The 20,144-nt window shown below is 36.1% G+C and overlaps 1 protein-coding gene across 1 annotated transcript in view; it reads left to right on the top strand.

The window, feature by feature from the left end:
* RELN (reelin) overlaps positions 1 to 20,144 on the top strand; it is a 444,588-nt gene that overhangs the window by 310,163 nt on the left and 114,281 nt on the right. Inside the window, exons 21-22 of the mRNA XM_010946673.3 lie at positions 14,681 to 14,873; positions 15,668 to 15,780. Coding sequence (XP_010944975.2) covers positions 14,681 to 14,873; positions 15,668 to 15,780 — 306 coding nt within the window. The remainder of the gene's footprint in view (positions 1 to 14,680; positions 14,874 to 15,667; positions 15,781 to 20,144) is intronic.

The raw sequence follows: 20,144 nt of genomic DNA, 5'->3' as shown, positions 1-20,144 counted from the left end.
AATAATTGTGCAATCCCCATGGGCACCTTGAGCAGCACCATGGGAGTTTTATTAACAAGCACATGTGAGCAATCAGATTTGACTTTCTGATCTTCTCTGAAACAAAAAGGAGTTGTCTTGGTTATAAAACAACAGAGAGTATACGCTGGTGGTGATAATGAGACTAGAGAGATACGTTATTCACTTTAATAAGGACATGAAAAATGCTCTCTGCTCATTAAAACGAAACATGGAAGATCTCAAACTGTTCCCATTTTCTTAGCCAATGAATCAGAATAAAGCCCCTTTTAATGACACCATTTTCTTTCTGCTGCTCTTGAGGAATATACGGTCCAAATTCAACGTGAACTCACTTTAGCAATGTTTTTCAGAAACACTTACTACAATACTGAAATTCAAATGATGATATTGACCAACTATTTATCATAACTTCCTAGACCTAAAACAAGTTTTTTTTTTAATGTAAAACCTTTGGTGCATATTATCTTATTAAATAAAAATTCTTTGAACATGTTCAAATATGTGGCCTCTGCCCTTCAGTGACCTTGTTTCTCTCAAGGGAAATTTTGAAATGTATACATGTTCTCTACAAATGGCTGGTGTTAAATTAATTATCGTTGGCTTTTCCCAGCTGTGAGTTCATTTGGTTCTCATTTTCTAGCTCATGACTTTCCATGAGCATGGATTGTTGTTACTGAGAGTGTTCTCCAGGGAAAACTTGGACAATTGCTTTTTCATTAGAAGAACTACAGTCAATATGCTATAAATCACTTTACAGTGTGTCATCTTAGAGCACGTTTTCCATGGGGAAATGAGTTGCTTTTAATTATTTGTAGTATTTTCCTTTCTTCCAGACGTAGTGTCTGATATCCAAACCTCTGTCTGCTTTATGTTCTAAAAATTGTCTTTAAAACCTCTTCCATATAGTTTAAGATCACTAAGGGAATTACTTTAATTGAGGTTTATTGAGGATTATTTGACTAATACTATTAGTGATACTACCAAGGGACATTTACATTCTTCTGTCTTATCTAGTAGACTAGTTAAGTATGCAGGAGGGAAGGATGTTGCTTTCATATTATGTGGACTTTTGATTTCAAAATGTGTAAAAATGTGAGGGGATGGTCACTACAGCATGTTAGAATTGGCAGTTGGTTTTAGTAGGAGAGATAAAGGGTTTTCCAGATAAGCAAAGGATAATGGAGTTAGTTCAGCACCACTAGATGGGCCTTACAAGGAACAGGTTGAAAGAATACCTTCAATCTAGAACAAAAGGGTGCTAATTAGTAACAGGAAAACGTATGAAAGTATAACTCTCACTGGTAAAGGTAAACACATAGTTAAAATCAGAATGCTCTAATGTTGCAGTGGTGGTGGGTAAACCACTTAAAAATCTATTCTGAAGGTTAAAAGTCAAAAGCAGTAAAAATAACTACAACTACAATAATTTGTTAATGGATAGACAATATTTTAAAAGATGTAAATTACGACATCAAAAACATGAAACTTGGTGGGAGGTTAAAATATAGGGCTTTAGTATGCATTTGACTTAAGTTGTTATCAGCTTAAAATAGACTGTCATAAGATATTTTATATAAACCTCATGGTAATCACAAAGCAAAAGCCCAGAGTAGATACACAAAAAATAAAGAGAAAGGAATCTAATACACCACTAGATAAAATCATCAAATCACAAAGGAAAACAGCAAGAGAAGAAAGGAACAGAGGAATTACAGAACAGCCAGAAAACAATTAACAACATGGCAGTAATAAGTCCATATCTATCAAAAATTACTTTAAATGTAAATGGACTGAATTCTCTAATCAAAAGTCATAGAGTGGCTGAATGGATTAAAAAACAAGAACCTGCCTATAAGAGTCTCACTTCAGCTTTAAGACCACATACAAACTCAAAATAAAGGAATGGAAAAATATATTCCATACAGACAGAAGCCAAAAGAAAGCAGAAGTAGCTAGACTTCTATAAGACATAATAGACTTTAAGACAAAGACTGTAATAAGAGATGAAGAAGGGCATTACATAATGATAAGGGGGACAGTCCAGCAAGACATTTGCAAATATTTATGCACCCAACATAAGAGCACCTAAATATACAAAGCAAATATTTATAGACTTGAAGGTAGAAATCAACAGCAATACTAGGAGGGACTCAATACCCCACTTTCAACAGTGGTTCCAGACAGAAGATCAATCAGAAAGCATTGAACTTAAAAGACAAGTTAGACCAGATGGACTTAACAAACCTTTATAAATCATTACATCCAAAATCAGCAGAATACATATTCTTCTCAAGTGCACATAGAACATTCTCCAGGATAGATCATATGTTAGGCCACAAAAACGAATCTTAACAAATTTAAGAAGACTGAGGTCATATCAAGCAACTTTTCCAACCACAATGGTACAAAACTAGAAATCAATTACAAGAAGAAAACTAGAAAATCCACCAACCTGTGGAGAGTAAACAATGTGCTACCTAACAGTCAGTGGGTTAAGAAATCAAAAGATATCTTGAGACAAATGAAAATGGAAATACAACACAACAAAACATATGGAATGGAGCCAAAAGCAGTTCTAAGAGAGAAGTTCATAGTAATAAAGCCTACATTAGGAAACAAGAAAGTTCTCAAATGTAGCTTTACACTTCAAGGAACTGGGTAAAAAAGGACAAAATAAGTCCAAAGTTAGGAGAAGAAAGGAAATAACAAAGATCAGAGTGGAAATAAATGAAATAGAAGATAATAGATAAAATCAGTGAAAATGTAGATAATATCTTTAAAAGATACAGAAAAGATCAGTAAACTTAAGAGCCAGGTTTTGAGAAAAAAAAATAGACAAACTGTTAGCTTGACTTACCAGGAAGAAAAGAGAGAAAACTGAAATAAAATCAGAAATGAAAAAGGAGACATTACCACTGATACCACAGAAATACAAAGGATCATCAAGAGACTAATATGAACAGTTACATGCCAACAAATTGGACAACCTAAAAGAAATGGATAAATTCCTAGAAACATCCGACCTACCAAGACTGCATCATGAAAAAACAGAAAATCTGAACAGACTGATAACTAGTATGGAGATTGAATTAGTAATCAGAAACCTCCCAGAAAACAAAAGCCTAAGACCAGAGGGCTTCACTGGTGAATTCTACTAGACATTCTAAGAATGAATAGCAATTCTTCTCAAACTCCTCCAAAAAGTAAAAGAGAAGGAACAGCTTCAAAATTCATTTACAAGGCCAGCATTACTCTGACACCAAAACTAGGGAAGGATGCCATAAGAAAAGAAAATTACAGGCCAAGATTCCTGATGAACATAAATGCAAAAATCCTCAGCAAAAATACCAGCAAATCTAATTCAACAATACATTAAAAAAATATACACCGTGATGAAGTGGGATTAATCCCTGGAGACAAGGATGGTTCCATATGTGCAAATCAATCAAGTTACATACCACACGAACAAAATGAAAGATAAAAATCATACGACCATCTCAATAGATGAAGAAAATTAAACTTCCATTTAGGATAAAAACTCTCAACAAAATAGGTATAAATGGAACGTACTGCAACATAATCAAGGCCATATGACAAGCCTACAGCTAATAACATCATGCTCAATAATGAGAAGCTGAAAGCATTTCCTGTAAGATCAGGAACTAGACAAGAATGCCCACTGTCACTACTTTTATTCAACACAGTCCTCAAACTCCTAGTCAGAAAAATTAAGCAAGAAAATGAAATAAAAGTCTCCAAATCAGAAAGGAGGAAGTAAAACAGTCTCTTTTTGCAGATGATGATGTTCTATTACATACGGAAAACCTAAAGGTGCCACCAAAACTCTTAGAACTAATAAACAGATTCAGCAAAGTTGCAGAATATAAAATCAGTATGCAAAAAATCAATTACATTTCTATGCACTAACAATGAACTGCTAGAAAGAATAATTAAGAAAATAATTCCATTTATAACTGCATCAGAAAGAATAAAATACCTAGGAGTAAATTAAAGCAAGGAAGGTACTGAAAGATCTGTACACTGAAAACTGTAAGACATTGATGAAAGAAATTCTAGAAGACACAGGTAAATAGAAATATATTCTGTGCTCATGGATTGCAATGATTAATATTGTTATAATATCCCTACTGCCCATACTGTAATGTGCAATCTACAGATTCGATGCAATCCCCATCAAAATTCCAATGGCATTTTTTCACGGAAATAGAATGAACAATCCTCATATTTGTGTGGAACCAAGAAGACCTCACATAGGCAAAGCAGTCTTGAGAAGGAAGAACAAAGCAGGAGGAATCATGTACCCTGATTTCAAACTGTATTAGAAAGCTGTAGTAATCAAAACAGTATTGTATTGGCATAAAAACAGACATGTAAATCAATAAAGAACAGAAAAGAGAGCCCCAAATAAAACAATGTATGTATGGTCAATTAGTTTTTAACAAACGAACCAAGAATGTCCAATAGAGAGAGGACAGTCTCTTCAATAAATTGTGTTTTCCAAACACCAAACAACCACACACAAAAGGAAAAAAACTGGACCTCTATCTTACATCATATGCAAAAATTAACTCAAAATGCATCAGAGACTTGAACATAAGACCTGAAGCCATAAAACTTCTAGAAGAAAACGTAGGCAGTGAGCTCCCTGACATCAGTCTTGGCAGTGATTTTTTGGATTTAGCACCAAAAGAAAGGCCACAAACAACCAACGAGCAGGACTATATTAAACTAGAAAGCTTATGCACAGCAAAGAAAACTATTAACAAAATGAAAAGGCAACATACAGAATGCAAGAAAACATTTACAAATCCTATATCTGAGGAGTTAATATCCAAAATATGTAAAGAACTCACACAACTCAACAACAAAAACAATCTGATTTTTAAAAATGAGCAGAGGATCTAAATAGACATTTTCCCAAAGAAGACATACAGATGACCAACAGGTACATGAAAAGGTGCTCAACATCACTAATCATCAGGAAAATGCAAATCAAAACCAGAATGAGTTATTACCTCACACCTGTTAAGGTGGTTATTATCAAAAAGACAGGAAATAACAAGCATTTTCAAGGATGTGGAGAAAGGTGATCCCTTGTGCACTGTTGTAGGAACATAAATTGGTGCAGCCACTATGGAAAACTGTATGGAGGTTCTTCAAAAAATTAAAAATAGATTTCATGTGATCCAGCATTTCTCCTTCTGGGTATATATCTGAAGTAAATTAAATCACTATCTTGAAAAGATATTTGTACACCACCCCCCACCCCACCACATTTGAAGCAGCCTTATTTACAATAGCCAAGGTATGGAAACAATGTTAAGTGTCAACATGTGAATGGATAAAGAAAATGTGATACATACAATGGAATATTTTCAGCCATAAAAAAGAAGGAAATTCTACCATTTGAAACAGCATGTATGGCCCTTGAAAAAATCCATACTTACAGATACAGAGAACAGATTAGTGGTTGCCAAAGGTGGGGGTTGAGATTGGGCAAAATGAGTGAAGGTGGGCAAAATGAGTGAAGGTAGTCAAAAGACACAAACTTTTCACTTACAGATTAGTAAACTTGAGAATGTAATGTACAACATGATGACTATAGTTAACAATATTGTATATTTGGAAGTTGCTGAGAGAATAGATCTTCAAAGTTTTCATCAGGGGAAAGAAAATTTTCTAACTATGTGAAGTGATGGATGTTAACTAAACTTATCAAAGTGATCATTTTGCAACATATACATATATCAAATAATTATGTTGTACAGCTAATTCAATGGCACATGGCAATTATATCTCAGTAAAACTGGAAAAATGTTTTAAAAAAAGATAAGATGAGATAAGAAAAGCTATAGTCTTTATCTTTAGTTGTGACTGAGGAAAAGCAGATTTAATTTTAAAAAGATTTAGAAATAAGTGCAATGTGGAAGTGTTGAAAGGGTCTCTTAGTTACTTTCATAGGCATTAGAAATAGAAGTTCCATAACAGTTTTTAGAAAGAAAAATTTCCTAAAGGCAGTAGTGAAAGATGAAAGTAAAAGAGCAACAAGCAAGAAGTGAAATTACCTGTGAATGACAGAAGGCCTGAGGAAAGAGGGTAACATTGTGAGGTATGTAATGTTCGATGGGAGGATTTTGGAAGCCTAGTTTTTGACACCAGCCCCAGAGGACATGGTCAGCCCTGGAGATGTAGGAAAGCTGATTTGTAAAAGAAGGATACAGCTGCAAGGTGGATGGCCCACGTCAGAGGGAGTGGACAAACAGCTACGAGCTCAGGACATTCAAAAAGTGTATTTCGCATCTCCCAGGGCATCTATAAGCATGCACAATGAAAAAGAATTTGTATATTTTGAGAAGCAAGAGTTTCCTAGGGGAAAATCCCAGGATAAAAGGATCCTAAAAGCCTATTTATCTCATAATACAAATTAAATACAATTCACTTGCAATAAGAGGTAGGAAACAGCACAGTGGCTCTATTCACAATTGAAGAAAATCAGTAATTTAGCATTATATAATAGTTATGCAGTAATATTGCAGAAGTGAATGGTGAATGAGACGTGCTGTACAAGAGGAGCTATAAAGTACTTCTTGCGGTACTTCTAGGTTAGAAGAACCATCAGGAATCAACAGAAATGTGCAGTAATGAATAACACAAAAAGATCTCCTAGCTGAACCTGAGAAACCCCTTCAGAACTCACGCTTTCACAAACCTGACATGCACCTGCGGGGACCTTCAAGCCCACAGGAGCATCTAATACACATTTAGCAAGCAATAGGCTGAACATTTTTTTTATGACATCTACCTTTTCTTCTGCTACCTTTTGGTTAATTTTTTAAAATAGGAATATGTTTTCAGGGTTGAAGAGTCAAGAGTTTTCTCTACATGCTGATCTTTATGTCTTTGGACTGTTCTTCTGAAACTAGTCAAGTAGGCTGCCTGATGCTAATACAAGAAATGTGTCAACGTCAACAAAAGAGAGGTTGGGTTAGTGCCCAGCTGAAACTTTGGACAGCCTTGATCCCTTAGGTTATAAGAAAAACAAATTCATGACTATCCCTTTATAAGATGAATCTACCTACAGAGTAAAAATAATAGCCAAGTAAATTTCTTTTGGATTTTTCTTTCATTGAACATCAACCTATATCTTATATAGAAATTTTAGCAATTGAACTAGTTTATTAATGAGCCTAGAGTATTCTTGGGATTATGTTTTTACAAAGACTATTAAAAAGATCAGTGAATCAACTCTAATTGTACTGCCGAAGGATGTCAGTTGAGATGAACTGGTTCCCAAGAGCCATTTCAACTACCATTTCATGGTAAGTGATTAGGAAGCTTAGCAGATAGACCAGGTAAATACACTGAGTGACAAGCTGAAAAATGGTATTATTTTCAACAACTTTGTGAAGAGAGTCTTTTCAGTACCCAGGCATGTCATGCCTCTATAAAATTGGCAGTATAATTTAATATACCCCCAAATAGATTTATAAATGACTTTCTAAAATAAAGTCAATTTATTAGGCTTTTTCATCATGAGGATTTCATTACGTGACATTTTTCATTTGTTGATAGACTAATTTATACATTCAACTGTTTATTGATTGCACTGTGGGCAGTGTTTGTGCTGTAGGAATAGCAGATGGTACTGGAGATAAAGATTGGAAAGCTCTTTGTTGGCGGAACTTACATTTTAGAGGAGAAAAACATAAGTGAACAAGGAAGCCAGTTTGTAATCATGTTCCATGTAGTGGTAAGTACTGTAAGCATAAAGGAATGGAGGGTTGGATGGCAGGAGTGGAGAGTGAGACTATTTTAGGTAAGATGTTTAGGGAAACCCTCCTGGGAGGCATTAGCCCTTCTAGGGAAGCCCTCCTGGGAGTGTAAAGACCAGAATAATGAGAAGGAGACACTCATGTGGAAATGTCCAGGAAAGCATTACAGACAGAGAGAACAGCAAGAACAAAGGCCTTGAGGCAGGCAAGGAACTGGATTATGTAGGGCCTCATAGAGCAACATGAAGATTTTGGATTTTATTCTAAGTGTTACAGGAATCCAGTAAATAATTTGAAGGAAAGGAGTGATGTAATCATACTTATATTTTAAAAATATTTGTAGCTGCTGTGTGAGAATAGACAGGGGGGTAATAGGAGAAACAATGGAAGGAGCTCAGCTCAGAGGCTGCGTGTCACCCACATGTGTTTATGATGGTGCGAGGAATCGGCTGATGGCACTGGAGGAATGGACCCCGTGAAAGGTGGGAGGACAAAGGCTTAGAACCTGCTGAAAGAATGAATAATCTGGCTGTGGTCTAAGACTTACGTCCTGTTGATGTCCAGACATTTGACTTTTGAGTCATTTATTTCTCTCAAGTTCGATTTCCCTAAAAATCTCCCTTTGGACTAAGTAGCTGAGTGAGATTTCAGAAGTAAGAGAATGTAACACTAACCAGATTAACAAGAGAAATCCGCATTTCATGGTCTACAATTATGGTACATCTGGCTTGCTGAAACAAATATTAAATAGGCTGAGACAGTTACTTTCTACGGACAGTGGTTCACAGATCTCCGTGCTGGGTGCTGGGTGTCCTGGCCTGGTCAGCCCCTCCTGCCTCCCGGCCGTTCACTCAGTCCACCCCAGCCACCTCGTTCTCCCTGATCTCCTTCAGCAAGTCAGGCTCTTTCCTCCCCCAGCTCCTTTGCATTGCCTGTGCCATTAAGATCGTATAATCCAGCACTGGAAATTTTTAAACTTGTATTTGGGGCAGGGGTGTGTGTGACCTCCCTGAAAACAAAACATGACAAGAAATTGGGAGCAGGGGGATATTTACCACATAGATGGCAGACTGCATATCCCAGATATGTGAAGAACTTGTAAAATAAGCAAGGAAAAGATAAATCCCAATTTTAAAAAATGGGCAAAGTACATGAAAGAGCTATTCACACCCCAAAAAACTACAAATAACCAATAAACAGTTAACATGAATAGTATGTTAACTTATCTAGAAATCAAAGAAATGTAGATTAAAAGACTATGCATAGAGGAGCTAAAATGAAAAATATTGTCAGTGTTCAGTATTGATATGTGGTAAGAATTGGCAGCTCCGTCGTCATTAATGTTTTTGGTAAATGTGACTTGGTATAACCTTTTTGAAGGGCAACTTGGCACTAAGTGCCAACTTTTAAAATTTGCTTTGAGCAAGCAGTTCTGCTTCTAGGAATTTGTTGTAAGAAAATAATTGGACAAGTACACAAAGACATACAAGGGTGCATATTATAGAAGCATTTTATAACAGAAAAATGGAAACAACCTCGAAAAATGTCCATAATTGGAGCTTGACTTTATTCATTAAAAAATGACATCTTACCATATTTTTTCAATATGAAACGATAGCAATGAAATAACTGTAGAAAGAGCAGAACTGTTACGACTCTATAATTATTTTTTAAAAGAAAGAAAAGTGAGTGTTTATGTGTGTGTATTTGTAAGATAAGAGAGTCTGGAAGTATTTATACCAAAATATTAGCAATGGTCATCTCTAGGTAGTAGAATTGTGAATTTTTACTTTCAAAAAAATGCTTCTATATTGTCAGATTGTTTTTTCCAGTAAGTGTAAATTTTATATAATTCACTAGAATAATATGGTTTTTTCTCTTTTGAGATATAATATTATAGAAATAAGAAGTGAGTTAAAATGCCACCTCTAATTCCACAATATCAACAAGCTTTTCTGTCAACTCTAGTAAACATTTATTTGATGATTACAAGAACAAACCTCCCAGAAGGATAGTATTAGAGAGGCTTCTAATATTGTCCTTCTGCAGATGAATTATATAACTTCTGCATAGTATCAGACCAAAAACAGCTTTGTGGTGGTCTTCTGTTTCTCTGAAAAATGAGTTCTGCGGGGCTGTTCTTTTCCGTGGGGTTCTTGAAAATAGTAAAACTCTGCTGAGGTTTCTAAGAAATGTAAATATTAGTGTAGTGTCTTCTCTTGTGGCCCATGGAGACTTCAGCCACATTGTCTTACTAACCAAACTATTCTTTTTTTATTTTTTTTTTATTTATTTAAGTTATTGCAGCTGACAAGGGCTTAACTTTTAGAATATACAAACTGTTCTTAAAGAGATGGATCAGTTGTCAAAAATGGCTCAGTCCCTAAGTGATTTGGCTGTTTTACATGAATTTGGTTTTAAGGGGCTTTGTGGCCCGAGTATTCTCGGGTTTACTTTAGTTATCTGTATCTCCTTTCATATAAAAGAACCTTTTTTTTTTTTTGGAGATGGGAGCAAGACTCTAGGGAAATGCAGAAAGAGCAATTTCTTTAAGTGAGGATAACCTCAAAACCTTGTCTGTGTTCTTCACAGCATTTTAGTAATTGTGATTTTGGAAAACTTGCCTTCTCTCCAGTAGAGAGACCTTACTGATGAGCTCATTTTATTTAACATTCTTTGCATGCCTTTGATGGCCGTGACATTGTGGGAAGGACATCAAAGTAGAACTCAGAACTCCTAGTTCCTAGCTTTTAAGTAACTGTGTGCCCCTCGGGGCCAGCAACTCAGCCTCTCGGTTTTCCTTCTCTGTAACACAACGTTAAGGATCCCTGATGTCTCCCAAGTAGCCTTGACTCAGAGGTCAAATGGAATAGACCAGCTGTTAGAAAACCACGATGTCTTGCATCAGTATCAGGTGCTTCTTGAGGTGCACGAGGCTCTGAATGCTTTAGGGGATGCAGAGATGAACAAGGTGTGACCTCTCCCTGTGGAGTGGCTTCCAGCCTGGTCAGGAAAACAGATCCTCAGCAATACATGAGGTTAAGCCAGGGAGGGGGAGGTGAAGGACCTATCCTGTGGACTAAGATCCAACTGTGGGGACTTGAGTTACGTGATGATGTCATCCGTTTACCAGGGTCATAACAAAGAGCCTGCTTAGCCTTCTCAGAGGTGGAAGTGGAAAGGCACAGGGAGGTAAGCTTGTCCTAATGGAAAAATATGTCCCCATTCTCTCATTAAATCTTATAATTAGATTCAGGATTTTTTAATTGTTCCTTTCTTTTTGAGGCACTCTTGCAAATCAAATGAATAATGCTAAACCTCCGATTCCTGATGCATTGTGTCTCCAGAATTTCTCCCCCAAATGCTGATGTGGACTTTTTTTTTTCCTGTTTCTATGATTGCAACAGAAAACTTTAGCTTCATTTTTGCCTCTATAAACATATCTTGACTTAGAGAAGCAGCAAAGAGGAACAGTTTTGTAAATTGAAGAATTGCAGTCTGTGAAATTCTCTCCCCTGAAACTCCAGCTGTGTATGAACATCAGAGTATTCAGGAGGAAAAAGCCATATCTAGTATCAATGGCTTTCAGCCAGTCTTGAATAAATCATAAATAATCGAGTGAACTTGTCCTATGAATGGTCGAGATTTTAAGACACAGACATCTGTGCTTTTCGTGAGTTATTTTGCTTTAGATTAAGACATCAGAATAGGTTTCATTCAGGGCCATGAAGTATGGCAGGTGTATCAGAAATGCATTCAACTCTAGGTTACAACAAAAACAACCAGAAAAGACTGACCATGGCGTAAACAAAAGTGAAAAGGCTTATTTGTCACTTGTAATAAGCAATCCCAGGATTGGCAGTCCGGCACTGTTTGCACGGCTTAACAAGACCATCAGGGACCGATGCTTCCCCCCTCTTTCTACTCTGCCATCTCAGCAGAGAGAGCTCCAACTGTATGTTTGTTCCGTTACTGTCACAGGAAGGCTGCTGCCCTGTTAGGAAGGAAGGAAGACAGTAGGAGCAACAGGGAAAAGTCATGCTAGCCAAATCCATCTGTCTCTTTTTAAAAAATTATATTAAAGCTGAGTGAGTAAACCCACCTAGCATCTTTCCTTTACGTCCCATTGGTGAGAACTTACTTGTGGACATGGATACCCCCAGACCAATCACTGGAAGGTGACTGGGAAGGAGGGGCTGTGGGTGGAGCTGGATCCGCCTCCCCAACAATACAACTACCGGTGGAACAGATAGTCATGTTAAGTAAGAATTTTATTGTCACTGTTTAACTGTCCTCATTTAGCCTCTTAACTTGTCCTTTACTGTACTTTTTATCCTGTTTCTTTCTTGGTGTCTTGGCACCTTTAAAAGCTGTTATCAAGATAGCTTACTGAGCACACACTTCTCAGATAAGGCTTCCTCTTTCCGACCAGGTTCATGGTTAACTTGTAACCATGCAAAAGTTAGGTGCAGGCACTATTTGCAAAACGTAGCAGATTTTCTGTGTAGAATTTCCAGGACACTCAACCATCTCAGAAGGGAAGCGTTTAAAAGGAGCTAATTGTGAAAACAATCTTAAATTACTTAAGAAATGCTGGGGCAGAGAAACACTACATGTGACATGAGTGAGAAAGTTTTAGCACCTCTGTGTGGCTTGCAGACCCTTGAACCCGTGTGCTACCATGCACCGCATGGCTTTTTACTGGATGCCCAGGGTGTATACTGTGCCTTAAGGTAAACAGTTAAATGAAGCCTAGTTGGCTGCCTCGGATTACCTTTCTAATTAAGGGTACTACAAAGAGCATTTAACCCTTGAAGCTAAAAGCAGCAGTTATTTCTCACAAGGAGAAGTATTTGGGATTTTGTTCGTTTGTTGCCATTTTAAAAGACTGCAACTTATATAGATGAGTTGGTGGCTATACAGCTTACTGGTGTTTGTGTTCTATATTGATTTCTTTTATTTTGTAATATTGCTAAAAATTGCATTCTACAGCTTTCTGTTTTCTAGATTGTATCCTATATACCCTAACACATATCAGCAATCATGGTTTTATGTCTCTATATCAGAGTATCACTGCATGGTAACTGAAAGTTAGTGATTTTTAAATTAACTATAAATGAAAATAATTCAAAAGGACAGTTTTTTCTTCTCCATCTTAGAGTAATAGAAAGGCAGAGAGATAATGTCTTAGTTAAGAGGTTTTAAAGTCGGGCAAAGCTGATTTCTCATGGAGTCCCTACCATTTACTGTCCCCATTTTCTCGTTTGTTAACAAGAAGTAACTGTTCCCACCTCACAGAGTTATTGTAAAGATAGGACTAAGGAAGATAATGTGGGTGTTGTGCTTAGCACAGGCCAAACGCAGCAGCTGGTGGGCATCTTTATTAATAAACAAGTTGTGGCACTGGATTTGTAAGCCCAGTAGTGCTGAGTGTGACTTTTCCCTGCCTTTTGTCAACAGTACACTAAAGCAGAGATTGGGGCTCTTACACTTTATTCCTCTGTTTGTTGTCCAAGTGCAAAACCTTATCTCAAAACTTAAACAGTAATTAGTCATTGTCTGGAAAAAGCTTCTTACATTTTATAACCTTGAGCCCAAGCCCATGATGATCTTCCATATGAGCAATAGTCCATCTTGAAATAACATCTTAATCTCTGCAAGAAGCAAGTCAGAGTAGTGACTTCTTAGTTTGCTGATTCAGCAAAGGGGAAATAAGAAAAAAAAATTAAATGCCTCAAAGATTTCATGGAGTATTGCATGATCTCCTTTGTCTCTACCAGCTTAGTCCTTTTACTGTTTGTTTCTTTTAACATTTTTTTCAATTGAAGTGCAGTTGATTTATAATGTTGTAATTTGTTTCTGGTGTACAGCATAGTGATTCAGTTGAAGTCCTCTTACTGCTGCAGAGTGGTACTCGACCTGCTTCAGAATAGCAGTAGCGAGTACTGTGGCAGACGAACCCCGGTGTGGTTGGCCCTGGGAATATTTACATTGGCCCATACTTAACTACACTGACAATGTGTCCATATTTTAATGTCCTCTGGTAGGTTATAAATTCCCTGAGGAGTTTTCTCTGAAAAAGTCATTGTGCCTGCCTTCAAACAGTTTACAGTCATATAGTACTCAGTTGGGACCCACTAAAACATGGGAATTTTACTAACGTGAAGTACAGCCATTAAAATTAAATTATGATGTTTTCAGTACTTAATGCCTGAGCATTAAAGACTATTTGGAAAAATAAGAAAAACGAAAACTTTTAAACTGTCTAATTTCCTACCACCAAACACAGCCACTGTAAACATTCTGGTGAGTTTCCTTCATGCATTGTTTTGTGAATTTTTTTATCTTACTCTATCACATACAAGTTAATGTCAATTCATTACCAACATAAATATTTGAAATATGGACAATCTGTCAAGTGGCTATACCAGTTTACTTAAGCATTCCATTTTCCCTATAGTTTGATTTTAAAGTGGTTACCAATTCCTGCTATAAGTAAACTGCAATATTCATCATATTTCATAAAATTATTTTTGAATTTAGAACTATTTCCTTAGGATAAATTCCAAGAAGTGAGATTAATGGGTCAAAGGTTTTATATTACTCATGAGCAGTATTATGAGTGAGTACCCATTTTCAAATATATTTGATAACCCTAGGTATTAACTTTAAAAATATATTGCTTCTTTGATAGGCAGATTGTTTCAAGTTTCATTTTTCAGATTAACTGAAATCCACCCTAGAACTTGGCAAGGTTTATGTAAGTAAAATGAAGCTATGTTGATATATTATATGAAATGAAGAGCTTGAGTTTTCCTTAATAAATCACTGCTCTTAATTTTCTGATTTCCGCCTGTATCTTTCAGTTTTACAGGAGATTCTAAACTTGCCTCAAGTATGCGCTATGTGGAAACACAGTCAATGCAAATAGGAGCATCCTACATGATTCAGTTCAGTCTGGTGATGGGCTGTGGCCAGAAATACACTCCGCACATGGACAACCAGGTGAAACTGGAGTATTCAACCAACCATGGCCTCACCTGGCACCTCGTCCAAGAGGTAAGTCTGTTTTCTCTAAAGCTTGTGATAGGTAGCCTTCACCTTTTTACATAGGAAACAAAGAATTATAATTCTAAAAGTTTAGATTTGGTTGAAAAGGAACAATGTTTTTTGTAATTTAGAATTGACATAAAGTCACCAGTGGATTACAAGGATGCCACATTCAGCACTATCAGATACTAAAAGGCAGTTGAAAATAAAAAAGAAACGGGAATAACTTTAGAACTAGATACACCAGGATGGTGTTTTGAACATTATTTTTTCTAATCCTCTTTCTCTATAAATGTCTCTTCTTTCCCTATAGCACGTCTTCATCTGTTCTTTTCTAAGTCTCTTCACCTGTAGGTAGACCATATGAAGAATATAGTATCTCTTGCCTTAAAAAAACAAAAAAGAAATACGTAGATCTAGTTTCTTAGAATACAGTGTACTTCTTTATATATACATACTGGTGACCTGATATTACCATAAATGTAAAAATACCATAGTGAATAGTATAATTTTACCAAATGCTGGTGTTATGCTAACAAGCAAAAAAATGGATCCTAATCCATTTTTTGTTTTTCCATGGAAATTGGAAGACATTTAATTCCATTGTGGCAAATGGTTTCAGTTATTTCCCAAATATTACAGCTTCACAGAAGAAAAAATTATGGATTGCATCCACATTGCGAATAGTTAAGATTATAGCATTAGATTCCTCTAAGATCTTATTCGCTTGCGTTGAGTGAGTAAACATATTGCCCATGGAGGAAACAGAAGCCAAGTTTAATTTTTGCCTGATTCTCTTTTAGGAATGCCTTCCAAGCATGCCGAGTTGTCAGGAGTTTACAGCAGCGAGTATTTACCATGCCAGTGAGTTCACACAGTGGAGAAGAGTCATAGTGCTGCTTCCCCAGAAAACTTGGTGAGAGATGACATCTTTAGATACAGCTGTCACTTTAGCATTTACTATCTCTTTAGCACAATGAATAAGAAGAAAAGTTAAGCATAACATGGCAAGATACGTCCTTTTTTTTTTTTTTTTCGGTATCAAAAGACCCAGATCTTTCTTTTATACTGAGGATATTTGAAAAAATAGAGCTAATGAAAATTTGGTTTCCAAATGGTCCTACCTTTTTCTTACCTCCTTTTTTGACTCAACTTTTTATGGGAAAACTCAATGAACCGGTTCCTTTGGGTATGCCACATAAAAGATGATACAAGGGTCTCCTGTCAAGACAGTTTGGATTGCAAGGCTGTTTTCTTGCTGCAAGGCTACACTTTTTCTTTTGAAAGCTTGATATATACTCTTTTTCTGTATTCACATTCTTTCAGTAACAATAAAAATCATCCTCCAGGCTCCGTAACTAGGGAGAAAGACATTCAATAATGTGAAAGAGAAAAGCACATTTTTTTCCCCAAACATTACATCATTTCATGTTAGACTGATCACACTGGGGGCAGTGTGAGGAATGAATTGTATGAGAAAGAATGGAGACAGGTCGGGGGTCCAGGCATTAGATGTTTATGTGGCTTAGAATATGACCGTAATGGACATAGAAAGAGCCATCATTTGTGAAATATATTTTAATCAGATATGGCTTGTTGATGGACCAGATGGGGGCTGTGGTAGAAAGAGAAGAATCAAAAGCAATTTCCAAGTTCTGAGCCTGGGAAAATGGTTGGATGGTAGTACCACTGACTGAGATAGGAGAGACCAGAGGAGTGGATTTAGGGCAGGAATTGAAAATCATAGTACTCCTTGTTCTGTGATGTGAACTTTGAGATACTTACCTATTCAAACATAACAGTCGAGAAGCCAATTGGACTTGTGAATCTGGAGCTCAGAAAAGAGGTTGGGGCTGAAAAGGTAAATACTGTAAGTACTATTTAAATCCTGGGACAGGATGAGCTCACCCAAGAAAGAACCTTTGGTTAGAAATTAGAAGACTTAAGTTCTCAGCATATCTCTACCAGTAGTCAAGTACATGCCTTACTCATTCCAGTCTCTTCAATCCTGATTCCTTATGTGTAGGATGAAGAGGTTTAAATCATCTTAAAGGTCCCTTGCAGTTCTGGAATTCTAAGATTCTATGATTTGTGTGGCAGAAAAGGCGTAAAAGAGACAAAAATTATATTTTTCTGTGGAATCTGCCTTCCAAGACCCCTTTTGTAAAGAAAATTACTAAATCACCCCTTCTCAGAATGTTTGATACAAAGTTAGCTCTACACAAAAACAATTGGTTAGATTAACAACCTAGAATTATTATTATACCTCCTTTAGTTGAAGATTGAATTACTGCGTTATAGAAGAATGCCTCCTTGATTATTTTTAAGGATTCATCGTTATGTCAGTTGGAAAATGCTTGAAATTTGATTTCCACAGATTTTTTATATCCAACTGTGAGCCATTTCCTGGGTACTCTATTAATGCTTTGTATAACAAGTTGCTACTTTTTCTAACACCCTACTATTTTATATCTACTGCTGGGAATATAATCAAGACTTTTACTTAATTTCAATGATATTCCAAGCATATCTATCAAGATTATAAAAAATCAACACATCAAAAAATTGAAATACTGTTCATCCTTTGTGCAAAACTGAGGTTCCCCCCTGCCCCGCACTATTTCACCATTAAGTATATTACCCTCATTATTTAAAAAATGATGATTTTTATTTTATTGACATGTGGGCTACAGTTTCATTATGATGATAAGATAATACCGATAGTGTATTTTAGAAATGTCCTTTCATTTCCAGTAACATTTTAAATTATTATTCTTAATTAGTGTAGCTTAGGCAATATCTGAAATGTCCTTTATCAAAAAAGCTTTGCAGGTTATTTTACACTCAAATTGTATGTTGCATTATTTCTTAGCTTAAAAAGTAGTACCACTGGGTTGCACGTTTTAGTATAGTAAGAAAAGGTCAAATTCTCATCAATGCTTATTAGACACTTGAGAGGAAATACATTGATCTTCAAACTCTTTAGTTCCAAAACAGTGCCTGCCACATTGTGGGGTGCTCATTAAATGTCTGGAAATTAAATAGGATTTCAGTTCAATGCCTCAATGAGCTAAAGAGATGTTTTATTACAAGCTATCTCTTTTTACAGACTGAAGAAAAATCTGCTAAATTATTCCTCGGACCATTTGCCTTTAAGTACATGTATGTAAATAATTGAATTCTGCTTTTTCAAATTTCCTTCCAAAGCTCAGGGTAAAGAAAGTAAAAATGTTTATTAAAAACAAACAACCCAATAGGATATTTATTTTAACATTTCTACTGACTAATACTTAAACATTGTTGCTGTAGTATTTTTTTAAAAAATAGTGTTCAACTGATTATTATCATTGTTTTCGGATCTATAATGCTTAAAAGCTCTGTTGTAAGGATAAAGTGCATTTATTCTCCTTGGCATTCTTGATCACTTTATTATATTCATTTTGAACTTTTGTAAATGGCATGTTTTTCCCAAGCTTTGGGGAAAGGAAGCAAAGTTTAGGTTGAAGCAGTATTCCTTTTGGCAAATCTTTCTTCTGCTGTTTTAATTCAAGCATGTGCAGCTATAAATCTAATGCAGACAAGCAAATGTGGTCTGCATTGTCGAAGATCTGTTACCTTTGGAAATTATGCTAGATAGGACAACTTAGAGTGGAAATATTGAATATCTATACACCTGCACAAAGAAATTATATTGTATATGAACTGAACATTTGTTAACCCAGTGAAATTTAATTTTGTTTTTATGAGAGACATTTATATAAGAACAGGGCCTAATGAGACCCAAACAGCTGTCAGTTGCTGACTTCATAAACAAATCAACACCTAATGACTGAATGAGTTTCAGAATAATTGGGTAAATATAATTTCAGTAACTCTGAAGGTGGGAAATACAGTTTAGCCTTCATTTACCTTGATTCCTCAGGTTACCTAACTATCGAGAGAGAACTCAATGCTGTTTTATTTCGATCTAGAAGTTTATAAGGGCGGGGGCATGGATCAAATAAGGAAAAGACTGTCAAGTTTTGTTGCCTTTGAGAATCTATCATAGAGTTTGGATTTTGAATTCAAGTCAACTTCATTTCATGATCCACACAGCAGTAGTGTCACTTATAGACTCAATCCAAAGTGCAGAAGATTTTCCTCCTAAGAACACTTAGTTTTGAGAGAGACAGAGAGGGAGAAAGAGGAAGGGGGAGAGAGAGAGAGAGAAAATTAGCAAATTAAATATTTGTAGTGAGGTTAATATTTAGCAGTGATGCAGCTGCAAATCAGTGAGATCACACCTTGTGTTCTCACGTGTGATCCGCTCGAGAGTGCTCACACAGCTAGTTTTTTTTCTCACTAAAAATGAAGCCAGTATTCAACCTCTGTTGCTTTCCTTTCTGTTAATTAACATCACATTAAACTGTGGATTGTCATTTTTAATGGAATAATTCACTTTAAGCTTTTTATCTTCAGGAAATATTATCTTTTCAAGAGTTCAGAGAAGCATGGAAGGATTAATTTACTTAGCAAAAGAATTTGGAATGTGTTTACATGTGACTGTTTAGAGCATAAATAAATTAGGAAATCTAGGTCAGGTTTCTGCAACCCTCCAACCCCATTTTAATGTTTGAAATATCAAAACTTCAAAATAATATATGCCCTGAATTTCATGCAGGCATGTGATTGTAAAGAAAATAAACTATCACCTCGGTCAACAAAGCACCAGAGCAATCATTAAATTTGTGAGCTGGAAGGAATCTTAGAAATCGGTTTGCGCAATCCCTTTATTTGAGAGGTGAGGAAGTAGAAGCCCCTGAAGGCTTAAATTCCTCACTAAAGGTCACACAGCTGATAAATTGCAGAGCCAGGGTCAGGTCCCCTGACTCCTAGCACATTCTTCACTCCATTACCTACAGAAGGCAGAAACAGGCTGCCCTTTGCTGGCCTGTCCATCCATCCACTCGTTGACTCATTTTTTTTTAGCAGACTTTTTTTGTGCTCTTACTTTATTCTGTTCCTGTACAAATTACTGAGACAAAAAGATATCCCTGTCCCCAAAGAGCTCACCATCTAGACACCTGTGGCCCTAGATTTGACTCAGATAATCATCAATCTTAAAAGAATATAGTCATTTCTGCTTTGCATGACACCAGTGCATGAGCCTTAATTTACTTGTTTTCTGTAGGGCTCTACTCTCTCAGACAATGCACCTACTTTTATAGCAGGCTTTTCTAAAAGCCATTTCTTAATGGGACCGTGAAAATTGTGATGGCTGTTTGATTACAGATGTAAATT

This window comes from Camelus bactrianus, chromosome 7 (genome assembly GCF_048773025.1).
Source record: "Camelus bactrianus isolate YW-2024 breed Bactrian camel chromosome 7, ASM4877302v1, whole genome shotgun sequence".
In the NCBI taxonomy this organism is placed as follows: domain Eukaryota; kingdom Metazoa; phylum Chordata; class Mammalia; order Artiodactyla; family Camelidae; genus Camelus; species Camelus bactrianus.
Note: the sequence above shows the minus strand (reverse complement) of the source record. Positions and strands in the feature narration are given on the sequence as shown.